Source organism: Anas acuta, chromosome 7 (assembly GCF_963932015.1).
Source record: "Anas acuta chromosome 7, bAnaAcu1.1, whole genome shotgun sequence".
Taxonomy (NCBI): Eukaryota; Metazoa; Chordata; class Aves; order Anseriformes; family Anatidae; genus Anas; species Anas acuta.
In genome coordinates this window covers 34,050,125-34,065,359 of record NC_088985.1, presented here as the reverse complement: position 1 = coordinate 34,065,359, position 15,235 = coordinate 34,050,125, and the positions used below count along the sequence as shown (strand labels likewise).

General features: G+C 39.8%; 2 protein-coding genes across 3 annotated transcripts in view; both read right to left on the bottom strand.

The window, feature by feature from the left end:
* Positions 1-326: 326 nt before the first annotated feature.
* Positions 327-13,241, bottom strand: BUB3 (BUB3 mitotic checkpoint protein). 2 transcript variants are annotated; one of them, XM_068689077.1, is made up of 9 exons: positions 13,128-13,241; positions 12,788-12,900; positions 10,621-10,815; positions 9,715-9,784; positions 8,218-8,369; positions 4,984-5,142; positions 3,291-3,468; positions 2,702-2,918; positions 327-668 (listed from the first exon to the last, which is right to left on the bottom strand). In XM_068689077.1, the coding sequence occupies exons 2-9, from the start codon at positions 12,794-12,796 to the stop codon at positions 659-661; spliced, it is 990 nt and encodes a 329-aa protein (XP_068545178.1). In that variant the 5' UTR covers positions 12,797-12,900; positions 13,128-13,241; the 3' UTR covers positions 327-658. The 2 variants fall into 2 exon arrangements, with proteins under 2 accessions (XP_068545178.1, XP_068545179.1); XM_068689078.1 differs by lacking the exons at positions 327-668; positions 13,128-13,241 and having other exon boundaries at positions 2,698-2,918; positions 12,788-13,040.
* Positions 13,242-13,856: 615 nt separating this feature from the next.
* HMX2 (H6 family homeobox 2) overlaps positions 13,857-15,235 on the bottom strand; it is a 6,098-nt gene continuing 4,719 nt past the window's right edge. Inside the window, exon 3 of the mRNA XM_068688394.1 lies at positions 13,857-14,726. Within this exon, the coding sequence (XP_068544495.1) occupies positions 14,182-14,726 (545 nt within the window). The 3' untranslated portion in view covers positions 13,857-14,181. The remainder of the gene's footprint in view (positions 14,727-15,235) is intronic.

Sequence of the window (15,235 nt, the reverse complement as noted above, 5' to 3'; positions counted from 1 at the left end):
GCTTTTATGGAGTATTTAAAGAGAGGAAAAAAAAAAACAGAAGTATCATGTGTTTCAGTTCCTTCCTCCAGAAATAGTTAATGGTTCTCCAGTACTGATCAAGCCATTGAGACAACCTGCTACTTACTCCTAACACAAATTCGTGGCCCTGTGGAAACTCTCTCTAGAGAGCCAACATCCATAGGGAAGGAAGGTAATCCCAGTTTGTCTCACTAGACAAATGTGAAAGGTTAAGAAATTTACCATAAGAAATATCTAGAACTTGAGAATACTGGTAGGTTAAAGGTTTGGCTTTAATGCATACTTCATAAAAAGATTACACAAAATATTTTCAAAAACCTAAGTATATTTATTGAGCAATAATAAGACAATTGCAAGTTTTCATAAAAATGGTACTACAAGATGCAGTGAGTTGTAGAAAGGTATATGCAAAGTTGCCTACAGTTCTGAACTACTTCAGCTACAAGACAGCACATAAAGAAAACAATTATAAGCAGGAAAGTAACAATGGACTAGGACACAGTACAGCATACAAGCAAAAATTTATTCGTCAAAAATAGCTTCAGCACATAGACTGTTCTTCCCACTTCTACTCTTTTAGCTCAGTCTTGTTAGCAGGTGGGTAACTCTTTTGTAGAGAAGAAAGATCACCAGAAGTCTAAGTAGACCTGAAATTTAAAAAAAAAATGCATTTCAACAAGCAATTTTCAGAGTAATAAGGAGGTAAAACATTCAACATTTTAAAATGCAGAAATACGTTTAAAATGCAGAGATAAATAGACTGTACTAAATTATTAGGTATTGTATTGGTAATCAAAAGCCTGACCTTGCCAAGTTTTCTTTATAACATATGGCACCATCCTGATGCATTTAACAATTCATTGTGCAGAAATGTTAAGTGATTCGACTTAATATGCAAAAAAAAAATCACTATGAAACAACTAAAACTACTAGCCTTCTGTGTTAAGTAACTTATTTTTAGAACAAAACAGAGATGAGACACTACTGCAACATTTAAATATATGCATCATTCTTAGTGTCCTAAGGTTGGCACAAGCAACTTATAAATGTCAGAAAAGCATATAAACCTTGTTAATGTTTTCAGAAATTCATTTAAAGATAGAAACAGGTCCAAAAAGATGCCTGTCTAAATGCATTGCAATTACGTTACAATTATTTTCCAAATACACAGATATGTTCTGTCTTTTCTCAGCTCATTACTGACTCAAACAATTTGCCCTTCTGGGATCAATTGTTTGCTAATAAATAATTGTTTACAGTCACAAAATGATATTAAGGAGTATTCTTATTAGTTTTCCTTCTACAGCCTAATAAGATTCAAAACTAGCTGATTCCCAAGAGTCTAACCTTAACCTTGCTGTGTTTAACAGCCCAGGAAATGATGAACCATCTGTTTCAGAAAATAATGGAGGGCCAAGAGGAAATATTGTTTAATTGTAGATTAACCTCCTCATACGGCAGAATGAAGCATCTACAGAATTAGCAACCATAACTAGCAATGAACAAAAATAACTGAAAGCAGCTCTTACTATTACAAGCCCAACAGCAGCAAGTATTCTTGTATCACCTCTTTTTTGCTGAAATCCTCCCAAATGTATATAACAAATAGAACCTGATCTTTAACATGACTCTGAAAAATCACCTTTGGATTTATTTTAAATGAGGAAGCCATAAAAATAAATGCTGGAATGGTTATGAATGCAATTTTTCCTTGAGTATCAAATCCATTTTAAAACAAACATCTCCAAGGTAGAGATGGTGTGTTTATTCCTTTGCAACTTTCACCTCACATCTCTACAGCGAGAAAATGGCTGCTCCGAAGCAATATGCAAGTCACTGGGGGAAGGGGGGAAAATGTTCTTGGTTTTAAATTAAAGAACTTTGATCACTTATGCACGGCTACTGATGTAGCTACTTATGATAACAGAGACAACCAGATAAAGTGTAAGATGGTTTGGGTACTAATACAGAACAAAAAAACAGTAACAAACCACAGGAATTTGGAAATAAAAATACCTATCCTGCACTAGCATAATGAAAAGCAGTGTAATTCTGCACCGTGGTGGCATTTTTTCTACGTAACGCTCATTCCAAAACAAGCTTAACAGAAACCTTTTACCTCCATCAATCAGTTTGCCCCATTTTGACAGCAACAATGATAGAAAAGTGTGTTATCAGAGGGCTGCAGCCAACTCCAATACACAGGAATCGAGAAAGCTGTTCCTTGATTTTACACAACCTTCCCAGCACAGTAGCTAGATTCACTTCTGACTGAGGCAGCTAGGTGCATACTCAGCGTCTAAAGATTTCATTAATTCTAAGTTCCAAATATCCAAACACTGTAACATTTACTCAAATAAATTATTCTTGAATTCTTCACTTAATTCTTGAAGCAATGAGCTAGCAATAACTCCACAGCTTCATATAATAGCACCTATTCAGAAAGGATAAGAGTTTGACATTCTTCTCCTACTAAACAACTAGGCACAATTTTATCCATCAGACGTCTATCAACCTACGGATATTGAAAGCTTGGGCGAACAAGATAAAATCAAAACCAACCCTACTGTCAAGCTGCACTATCTACTGGCATCAATAATGCTATTCATGAATTTAGGAAAATTAATAAATCTTGGGATGAATGCTCAGAAAGGCTCAAATACAGGTGAAGCATACTCACTTAGGTTTTGTTTCTGCATCTGTCACTTGGCGAATATAGATACCATCTTCAGGATGTTCAATGTCATCCATTTCATACATATATGAAGAAGCTATTGCAAGGGTAGTTCCATCATTGCTGAAGGCAAGTGATGCTATGCTCGTGGGATACCGATGGAACTGACACAGACGCTTTTTATTAAATGGATCCCAAATATTTACAAATCCATCAGAACCGCCTGAAAAATAACATTATAAAAAACTGTAAATGATAATTGAGAGAATGGCAGTAGACACACAGTAAAGAAAAAAAGAGTAATGATACACTAAAGAAAAAAATAAAACTACACAGACTTACTCTGTCAAAACACAGGATTATACAGTCACATTATTTAGTAGAGAGCACAATGACTATTTCCTGATGTCTGTTAAAGGAATTAACTCCCACTACATCAAACAATTTAAAAATTAAATGCTCAAAGCAAGAATACAATTCAAAGGCTTAAAAAATAAGGCATATGAAGTAAAGGCCTGGTAAATCAGAACTATAGGAATTGAAGCAAGTGTTACAAAAAAAAAAAAAAGAATATCTACAAGAATATCTACTCTACCTGTAGCAAACGTGTTGTGGACGTTATGGAAAGAAATCGCATTAACTGGATAAATCTGCTCAATATTGTTCTCCTTCAAACGATGACATTTGAATGCATATTTCTTCTTCTGTATTTCTGGACTTGGATCCAAATATTCCACTGCAACACGACCTTCAATAGAACTCAAAACATAACCCTACCAAAGAAAATCGAGATATGCATATTAGAATTCAGTAAATAGAAAAAAGACTGCCATACAACTTACCTTATAACCCTCTAAATTCAAATAAATGACTCATAAATAGTCTTTAATTGTGTATAACAAGTGGTTTATTTTGTTACCACAGATCCATGGAATCAGCAATAGAATCTGCTTTTGAGAAGTAATGCAGAAAGCTTTCCAAGAGATTTTTATTGTACCCTAAGTTTAAGCTTATGGCGAGGATTTTAATTACCCCTGCAGATCCAAATGCAAGTTGCTATGGGGGAAAAACATTAACAGTTAAAAGCCTTCCAAAATTTGTCCACCTATCCTCCAGGGCCTAAGTATCTTAAATATTATAGATACTCCAACTATTTAGTTTCAGAATTATATTGAATTAAATTCAGAGCATTAAACTAAATACTCGATGTTACAATAGTATTTTTGGTGACACTGATTATAAGGGTGTCCACACATCCAGTTCCTTACAGCCCCTTAGAGCAACTTGATGCTTTTATTATAACTTCTGACTCAAGCCCATAAGCGATCTTCTCAGAAAAAGGATTATAATGCTATCTAGCTACAGCAAGCTTCTTCAGAATCCACAGCACAATATAAACTGGAAGATCAATTTGTTTTACTACAACTGGAACTGAAAATGCAAGGAGTGTTCATGCCAGTTCAAGAACAAGTAACTAGGTCTCCCAGTGTCTGTACCAGAATCATGTACATTGGAAAACTCTCTTCTAAATCAGTTCTTGCTTTTGCCAGAAAAAGCAAATCTTGCTGTACTTAAAAAACTTAAGTACTTTAAGTACTTGTACTTAAAAAAGCAAATCTTGCTGTACTTAAAAAAGTACAGCAAGAAAAAAAAACAGCAAGAAAAAAAAAAAGCTAGAAATACCACAGATACGCCATGCTAACCTGCATGGAACAGCCCTACGATCAGCTAAATTGTACAATTTGCCCTAGATAACAGAACATGGATACTTAAGTGCATGACACAGTCAGACGTGAGAAAAATAAAAAAAAATTCACATTCATCTAGTTTTAACCCTGCCTCTGTTCACATCCTGTTGAAGAACCTAGGGCTACAATGCATAAAGGCTGCTGAGCATAGTCTGTCTTCACCTTTTCTACTGCAACTTTGTGTGGATTTGGGGTTTTTTGTTTGGTTGTGTTTGTTGTTTTTTTTAATTTGGAAGACTATGTATCAGCATCATAATGCATTAAATAAGCAATTTGAAAAAGGAGACAAAAACTGAGAAAAGGTAAAAATAATGTGCTGGTAAGTCAGTGGCAAACATTTCAAAGTTATGCTATACTTCCAAAAAGTTTACCTGGAGCAAGGAGTCTCAACACCATTTTCTTTCCTTAAAACTGGATTATGAAATTTGAAGACCAGAAGTATTTTTAAAATGAGAGAACCAGTCAGCTTAAAAGAAGTAAGTCACCATTTTTCCTGAAGAACATTCCACAGAAATATAATTGCTGAGATGGTTCTCATACCTGCTTATTTGGAAACGCTCTGATACAGCGGGTCTGATACTTCAGACTTGATTCTCTTCGCTGCTGAACGTAGCCCATGTTCCGCAAATCCCACACCAGCACTCTCCGACCTGCAGTCCCCACAATTAGTCTGTCTCCAGACACAGAAAGCGTGTACACCTTTTCAGAAGAAAATGACAGTATTTAACACTTATTAGTCTGGATATCCATTGTTCATTATACACAATAAGGTGTCAGCAACATGCACTACAGGAAACAAGTAACATGTGCAATGAAGCGTGTGGCTCTAGATTTCCCTTTTGCTTCAATTTATAACACAAATTTGGAACAAACTGTAGTAGTGTGCAGTTAGTTACTTATTAAAAAGCAGATGTAGCACTTCAAAATCTTACACCTTTAATTCTACACCTAGCACTTACCTTAAAACCAAACCCAATGCAGCATCATACTCCGTAAGACTAATTTACAAAAGCAACATCAACAAAAAAAAGAAGTGAATATGCACTTGTAAAACTCTAAATTTCAAGCACATTCATTGCATTACCAACCTGGAGACTCTGATATCTAAACAACCTTCCACACATGAGATTTTTTCTTTTTGTTGGTATTACTTTCTAAATGTTACATGTGTACAGAAGAATATATGTACAATTCAAAAGGGAAATCTGTATTATTTGAATTTTCCTAAAAAATTATTTAAGTATTAAACTTACTGGATAATTCAAGGCAAGAAGATGATATGTACAAAGTAATGGGTGAAAAGGAAGGTGCAGATTTTATCTTTGCTTGATATGCACATCTTGCATTATCCACTATCCAATCATGATGGTGTAATTTAGTCCTATAAAACCACATTTGTTTTTCCTGTATCTAGAAATTGTTTATTTTTAGACAGAATACTTCAAACTGTATTTCATGTTAATAAAGAGAAATAAATTGCATATAATTTATTTAAAAATGGTAGTTTGTGTACTTCAATAAAGCTAAGTGAAATTGACTGAAGAAATATGCTTGATACCCTTAAAAAAAAGCAATCCACATCTTGGAATTTTTGCTCTACTCCAAAAATTGGCGCAGAGGTTCTAATTTTTATTTTTCAAAGTTCTCATTAAAATATCCAGCATATAAATCATTCAGTTCTTAACTCTTACTTGTGATGTTGTTAATCTAAGTTTAAAAAAAAAATAGTCAAAAACTCCGTAGTACCAAATGACAAATTGTTGATACACAAGCAAGATGGAATCCAGCTACTCCCAGCTGCCCTGCCACTGAGCTGCTCACAAGAGCACGCTATCAGGGCAAGCTTTTCAAAAGTGATCTAATGCAGCTAAATACATAGGCAACAGATACTGTATATACCTCTGAAGAAGAATGAAAAGCATAAAAGATCTGGTACCCTGCCAGGATTCGATTTACCTTTGGCATGTATTTGTACCATTTAACTCAAGCACATAGTTTCATTTTCTGGTTTTCTGATAAAGTCCAATAAAGCTAGTTGGTTCTGGTAAGTCCACACCAAAATATTAGAGAAAAAAAAAAAAAAAACAATTTGTTTCTTGGTGTATTATAAACATTTTTGGCAATTTATAAGTTAAAAAAAAATATGAAGCTATCAGCTACCTGACAGGTCCACATATGCAAAAAAAAACCTCCCTTTAGCCAATCTACATTCACTAGGCTTGCATTACTGCTCTAAATAAACTGCAATTATTGAATTTCCCTCTCAAGACTGATGTCTGAAGATAAGAGATGTCTTAAATGCTTGTGTAAGAGTAGCCTAGAATTTCTGATGACCCCAATTGCCAAATCCCATTTAATATATAAAACAGACTTTAAGCTAATAGTAGTTAAACACTAACATTTTCAGATCTCCCTTGCTGTTGATGAAAAATTTATCCCAAAATGTTACCATATAAACAAAGTGTTTGTACACACGTACAGAAACAAAGGCATAGAAGAACATTAAATATCTTAAATCTTCTTTACAAACTGATGTCACACCTGTACAGCGAGTATTCTTTCTACACCACACAATCATCAATCAAATGAAACCATTGTCATGCAGTTGAGTAGGTGTACACATTTATCAAAGGCAGTATTAAAAAAATGACATAATGAACCTCGCTGAGCCAATAAGCAGCTTGATTCACTGTGGCTGTCCGTTATACGATATTCTGTCGGCAATTCATCACAGTTCTTTACATGCTACATACAACTATAAATCAAAACTAGAAATAATGCAATTACTTTATTCTGAACAAAGGTCTTGCCAGAAGTAGATTCGGCTATGTTGTGACAAAAGTAATAGCTATTTAGATGCAACAGGGATCGTAAGGATGGCTCCTATCACTTGACAGTACATTGTGACAGAGCTCAATAAAATTTTAAAAAGGTATAGGCAGAAAATATTCACATGCAAAATTAACCAGCAAGCCAAACTGTGTTTCACAAGCTAGAAGAAAGGCAGAATTTTTTTTTCTATAATTCTTTCAGTGACACTACTATAAGTAGTATAAAGATTAGCAAACCATATTGGCATTAAAAAAAAAAGTTTAAGAAAATATATTTTACTTCTCTTTGTCTCTCCTCAGCACAGAGGATTTTAATACTGGATGAATGTCTGAATTTACTAGACATTATTGCAATGACAGGTAAATTACAATACAACAAATTACAATTCAACTTCTGAGTATAGTCAGAAACTAAAATTTTAATTCAGGAAAAACACACACCTTCCTACTGTACCCCTACATACATTTCAGTGCAACTGGACTTTATTACTGCCAGGACCTTATGTCCAAAAGAGTTAATGCTTAAGGAAATCACTGAGTGCACATTACAACAGTCAAGCCAACCATTAACAAGGTAAGACAAGAATATCAATGGTTGCCTCAATTTCACATGCTGTTTTTGTTAGGATTTCTCTCCTCAAACTTGATTTAAATTGTAAGATTTTTTCTATCCGGAGTGCAAAGAATTAAGTTTCGCTCCTATTGATGAAAGCATAAAGTCTTAATCTAAAATTGTAACATATTCTGAATATTAGTATTTAAATGCAACATTTACACATTTGAAAAGTTACCTCTCAACATTTCAAATTTACTTCTACATTTAGAAGTAACTTTTCAAATTGAGCTCAGTTTAAGAGCACGCTTTGTATGGTTACCTGTATGACAACCACTCCCTGGATATATTACTGAACGCTTTACCTGGGACACAGTATCCAATCCATACCTTTTCTGGTTGAGAGAAGGTTCCTGCATTACAAGGTGTTCTGGGATCCCACAGCTTAACTGTTTGATCCCAGCTTCCAGTCACCATGACATTCACTTCTGGGCAATACTCAACACATCGGATAGGTGCATCATGGCCACCAACAAGGTTTTCTGTAAGAAAATACAACTTAGAGTAACTTCATTGGCTCCACAAGCAGTCAGCATAAAGACTTTTTTTTAAATAAATTTTTAAAAATACACATTACTGCAGTACAAAAGTATATTTTCTGGCATTCCCATGGATATAGTGAAATGCTAGGAGCTGCTTTAAAAGATGGTTCAATCTTCAGAATTACAACTTTTGCAAACACCAGAAAAGTTAAATTTAGACTTATGTCTCTTTATATTATGAAAGGATATTAAGAATTTTAGGCTGCCACATAAAGATCTTCAGAAGTAGACTTTAGTATCCAGTATCAAATATCACCACTTGTGACACAGACACTAACATAGAAAACAATTTGTGTATATACTAATGTTATGGCAAAAATAAAGTGATTTAATATTTTTATTAATTTGTGGTACATATAAACATCTCTAATAAGTCACCTATGCTAAAATTAACTTTTTTTTTTGTTACTTTACTTTGCACACAAGTTGTGAAGCCTGGCTATTGGCTAGTTCTAGCAACTCAATTTGTATCATCAGGCTGATAAGCGTTTTTCTCTTTCACGCATTTACACACAGAAAGAAGTTGGACAAACTAGTTCCATATTTTTCAACAATGAGGCACTGTGCTTTGCTAGAGAAGAATGTAATATAAGGTCATGAAGTCTGACAAAGCAAAAGCTTTAAGTTCTCTTTGCCATTTTGTCTAACTACAAGCCTTTAAAAAATAACATGCTCTGTTTTAGGACAGCTCAGCTAATTGCCCAGATGTGAGACACAGCGGCCTACAGCACAGCAGGATGTGATAACCAGAAATCCCATTCAAGATGTCCTCTAACAAGCACCTACCCAACTTTCTGGCAAAGCACCAAACCCTGCTGTCCTGCTAGATGGCACTAGGAAGGAAATGCCAGGAACCATCAGCAGGATGAGGATTTAACTGTTTCCTTCCTTTCCATTTTCATCTTAAAATTAGGTAGGAAAAAAAAAAGAAAAAGAAAAAGAAAAACACATGCAAAATGCCCCAATTAATATTAATCACTAGAAATGTTTAGTTCCAACCCTTCTGTTAAAGGTGTTACAGCACAATCTCCAATTACACAGTAAGAAACACTGCCTTGTTCAGTGCCCTTGACAGATTTACCATGGCAATCAGAAAGGGCTGCGTGACTCCTGAGCACAATGACAACTTAAAGCAAAAGGACTATTAACAAATAACTAAACAGCTACTGCTTAAAGCAAATATCTCTCTTAAAAAAAAAAAAAAAATTCATTCTTGGAAGTGTGTCAATCTGAAGCTCAGGTGACTTGTTTCAAAGAGACCATTTACAAAATTCAATCTGCTCACCTTGGTCCGTGTTTAAATCATGCATTTTCAGTTGCTGATCTAATCCTCCACTCCAGGCATGGGTAGGATCCTATTAAGCAAAAAAATTCACCTTATGACATGCACTACATTTCTCTTGGCCGCTGTACATTTAATTGCCTAGGCACATTCAAAAAAGGATTTGTTTGCAAGAGTTTTGGGAAACTATAAACCATGTGAGAACCTGTGTGTTGACCCACGGTGTGATTCTAGCTATGTGACAAAATGTTAAGTGAAAAAAGCACAGTTAAAAAATTAAATTGATCCTTACAACATTAAGTAACACAAAGATGAAGTCACTGGAGGACATGCCACAATACAGAGCAAGAAAAAACACACATGCTATGTGAAACACTCCATTTCATGTTATTATACATAATAAATAATAAGCGAAAACAATGCCACTGATTAACTAAAAAAAAAAAAAATGTCCTGAAACATATTTCAAGACCCACACGTTAAAAATACAGAAACCAAGTGTTTGGTAAATGGCTCATTTGGAACAATGCTGTGTTTCCAAAACAGTCCAGTATGAGAAGGTTAAAAAGATAAGAGTAATTGCTGTGGGCATTCAGCGTGAACAATGATTTCTGGGTACATACTACTCTAAGAAACACGCAAACAATTTACCACATCATTGGAAAAACAGCATAAACCAGCTGAACTTACTCTTGTCTGCCACTTCTATGAGAAGTAAATTATTTGTGAGCCTGCATCCTTCGCAGGAAACATGTATTTAGAACAAATGTGTTTGTTAAAAGAATAATCAGCAGAAGCAAACTATTCTTTTAGACCTAGATTTCAGGTAGGAAGTATGCCTTTAATTTCATGGACTAACAATTTAACATGTGCACAGTAGATTTATAAAATAAAATAACATTCACTTACATAAAAGGCGCAGTCAAGGACAGGCCCTGAATGTTGGTATTTGAGCCGCATGGTGTTGGCAGGAACATCATAGAGACGGACAGTGGTGTCCCAGGACGACACAAGCAGAAACTGGGATGTATTTGGACTGAACTTGACTGATGAAATGCCATCATCTGGAGTTTGATTTAGCTTGAACTCGTTTGATCCTGTCATCTGAAGACAGTAAAGAGCAGATATATTTTAGTGGTAACAAGAAAATAAGCCCAGAGAGTTAGCTAGCTTACAGACGCATCTTAAAGCTACTTTAAAGGAATGCTGGAAAGTTTCTTAGTCTTTACACAAAGTGCAGAACACACAGATTGCTCACAAAGTCACAAAATTGAAGATGCTTATCACTGTCTAATACCTCAATGAATTCCTCCCCATACAAAAAACTTTGAAATTTAAATACCAAATATACTATAGAGTAATAATCGTAAGCTTTTTGTACTGTTTACCTATAAATCGAGATTATCGCCATATATTCCCACTCCCACTACATTGTCTAGGCAGTTATATATTTTTTAAAGTATTTATAAATTATTCTGAAACTGAGGAAGTTTTAAAAACAACGTGCAGGCAGGAAAGAATCTGATTTGAAAACTCAAAAAAAAAAAAAAAAAGTGTTCCTGATTCCATGTGACTTTCCTGATCTTCCAAGAACTGCAATTGGATAAAACGTCAAATAGTTTCTGGTTTTCTGTAACCTTCCAGTACTTCAGCTTCCTTAGTTGCTACAAAATACTTCTACTGAATAGCTTTAAGATTTTTTCTAAGATAGGTTTTAAAAAAAAAAAAGTAATATAACAGAGGAAAACTATGCTTCGTGAAATACCAAAATGCAGAGCAAATACATAAACGTGATGTAATAGGAAAAACAGATCAAAAATTTACTGACAGAGCAACGACTCTAAAGGCAATCGTCACACAGTTCACAGACTAGTTAGTTATACACAAAAAAAAAAAAAAAAAAAGTAGAGCTGAGGCTACAAGCAGCAACTATCAGCTGGTAAGCCAGTGCAAACCTTACATATGCTCTGGATGAAGAAACTGTTCGTTACATGCACACCAACAAAGCCTCCAAACCTTTTTTAATGCTTTCTAAGGCCTTAACAGCACATTTCCTTTTCTCAAAAAAGGCAGAGAAGTGAATTAGCTCTGACTTTCTGTAACACTATCACTCCTGGCTTTCTGTGTACAAATGCAGAGGTGAGATTTTGAGAATGAAAATGAAGAGAGACTGAGTAGGTGAAATAAGATGAGGTTCAAATGTAGCACACTGTGATTGTCAGCAACAGCCATCAAGCTGTACAGTAACGTAAGCACTGTACATTCTTACACTACAAAAAATTCCTGAGGGGAAACTTTGGTAAAGACATCCTTCAAAAAAAAAAAAAAAAAAAAACACACAGGCAGAAACCCATACTATAACTACTCAAACATGAAGTGTGAGTATAAGCACTCTTAAGAACAGGAAATAAAAACTACATTCCTAATCCCTTTTTTCAGCTTTGTTGTGCAAGTACTTGGCTGAAGGACACACATCTGGAGAACCCAGCGCACATACTGACATATAAACTCTAGTAAAGGATTCATCAGCATCTTTGTTACTCTTTGAGCAATTAAACATACATCAGTGGTAATTTCAGGTGGATGCGCAAAGACACAAAAACTAAAGGAATTAGGGACTGGGAGGACTTTACTGGACAGGCTAAAAGCCTCATCTACTCAACAGAAAATTTAAGAAACAAGTGTTTGAGGCGTCTAGTACAACAGTTACAAACCACCCATAAAGCAAACAAAAAGCAGCACTACAGAATGTAAAGAGACTCGAGAGACCCTGGAGCTATTTTTAATACAAAAAAAGGTAAAATAACAACATCTGAACGCAAAGATCCCCTACCTGTCACCTACCTTTACAGAAACCACACACAAACCGCACGGGTTCCAGAACCGCGGCTTACTCAGGGGCTGATTTCCATGGAGCACCGCGCCCCCCCCCTCACCCAACCGAGCCCCGGCCCACACCCCGAGCACGGCAGCCGGCTCCTAACACCGGCATTACACACACCGCGCAGGGAACCCTCCCCAAAGCCCCCCACAGCCCCCCACAGCCCCTCAGGGCCCCCCCCCGTGCCCCCGGTACCGTTTTCATAGTGCCGGGCTCCTCTCGCCGCCTCCGCGGCTGCTCCCTCGTGCAGCTGCGAGGCGCTGTGGCTGTGGCTGTGGCGCTGCCGGTGCCCGGGCGCTGCTCGGGAGCTGCGGGGAACGAGCGGGGTGAGGGGGGGGGAACCGGGACCGGCCCTGCGCAGGCCGCGGCGGCCGCTCCGCCTCCACAGCGACGCGGCGGGACCCGGCGGCCACCACCAGAGCTCCGGATGAGCCCCGGAGCCCACCCCCGAGGCCCCCGAACCCACCCCCGGCCCCGGCGCCCCCTCCCCGGCCCCCGCGGCCCGGTCGCGGCCCCGCTGCCTCCCGCCCCTCACCTCAGCGCCTGCAACCGCCGCCGCCGCCGCCGCTCTGCGCAGGCGCGCCGCCGCCGGCCCCTCCCCATTGGCCGATTCGAAAGGCGGAAGCGCGCGCGGCGCGGCGCCCCGCCGCGGGGCATGCTGGGGAGTGTAGTCCGCGGGGGGGTGTCCCGCCCGGCCCGGCCCCATTAGGGGAACAGATCAGCGGGGGGGGGGGGGGGGAATCCAAAAGCAGGGCAGCCCCCCTCCCGAGCCGATATTTGCGATATTTACCATATTTCTTACGATATTTATGATATTTCTTACCATATCTATCATATTTCCTGCGATATTTACGAATTTTCTTACGATATTTATAAATTTTCTTACGATTTCTATGCTCTTTCTCAATATATTGACGATATTTTAACGATATTCGCGATATTGTTACGATATTTACGGCTTTTCCCGTATTTTCGATATTTTTTGCGATATTTACGAGCTTTACAGGCCAGGATCAGCAGCTTACAATATTGATCTCCATAGGGAAAGAAGCTCCCCTCGTCCCTTCTTGCTTCCACCCCTTGGCCACCCCTTCACTTCCTCTCTTCCCCCGGCCTTTTTTTCATTTATTTCTCTGTTTTTTTTCATTTTCTGTTTTTTTTTTTCCCCCTTCACCCCCAGTCATGCACGGTGCCCCCCCACCCCCTTCCACCCCCAGCACTTTGGAAACACGCGGCCGGGAGCTGGCAAATTTACAAACGAGGCTTAAAACGTTTTATTTCCTTTAAAAATATGTACAGATCTGAAATAACGCTTTTTTTTTTTTTAGTTTTTAATAATTAATTTTCTTTTCAAGTGGCAGGATGGTGGAGAGAGGGAGGTGGGGGGGGCACACACAGGGGCCGTGAGGCTGCGTCAGGCCGCTTGCGCCCCGTCGGGGCCCCCCATTTTGTCCCTCTCCGAGCTCCCCCCGGGCAAACGGAGCTGGGGAAGGGGCCGTGGAGCCCCCCCAGCCCCGACCCTTTGTGCCTGGAGCCCCCCTGCCAGGAGCCCCCCAGCCTGGGGGCTCGGCCGTCGGGGTGGGAGGCGCTCAGTACTCGATCTTGTTGTAGAGGTTGTAGAGCGGTAAGGCCGAGAGGTTGCTGCCGGGGTAGTAGAGGGGCGCTGGGAAGGCGAGGGAGCGCGGCACCGGCACCCTGAGGAGCGAATTGTCCCTGAACACCAGCGGCATCCCCACCAGAGTCTGAGCCGAGGCGTGCGCCATGTTGGCGGCCTCCAGCTCGGCCGAGAGCTGCCGCTTCCACTTGTTGCGGCGGTTCTGGAACCACGTCTTCACCTGGGTCTCGGTCAGCTGCAGGCTGGAGGCCAGGCAGGCCCGCTCCGAGCTGCTCAGGTAGCGCTTCATGTCGAAGGTGGACTCCAGCTGGTACACCTGGCTGCGGCTGAACACCGTGCGCGTCTTCTTCTTGGCGGCTCCGGCCTGCCGGTCCCCGCCGTCGCGCTGCCGGTCCCCGCAGGAGGGCGAGGAGGGTCCCAGCGGCTTCTCCTTCTCCTCCTTAAAGTCCTGCTGTGAGGGCGAGAGGAAAGGCGGCCGCTCCGCGCTGCCTGCCGCCGCTCCGCTCCCCTTGCTGCTGCCTGCAACAGAGCCACAGCGCGGGGGTCGCACGGTGGACGGCACCGGTGGCCCCCCCCGACGGCACGGGCCCCCCGATGGCTGAGGGGTGAGAGGAGCCCTGGGTGATCAGCCGCTGTCCCCGGTCCCAGGGGAAAAAAAAAAAATGGTACAATGCCAGGGAAGCTGTAAGAGGCTGTCCTATAGGTGTCCTGTCGTTATGGGGTCGGAGGGATGGAGGGGTGGAGGGAGAGGTGAAGGGGTGGATGAAGGGTGGAAAAAGGGGTGAAAAGATGGACTGAGGGATGAAAGAAGGGATGGAGGGGTGGATGGAGGGGTGGATGAAGGGATGGAGGGGTGGATGGAGGGATGGAGGGGTGGATGGAGGGATGTAGGGGTGTATGGGGGGGATGGATATGCCCACCCCACCGAAGGCAGCAGGGTACCAGGCTAGGGCTGCCTCCCTTCCCGCCGCCAGCCGCCAGGTCTGGCTTTATAGCCCCGCATTTCACAGGCCGTTTAGCCAGAAATA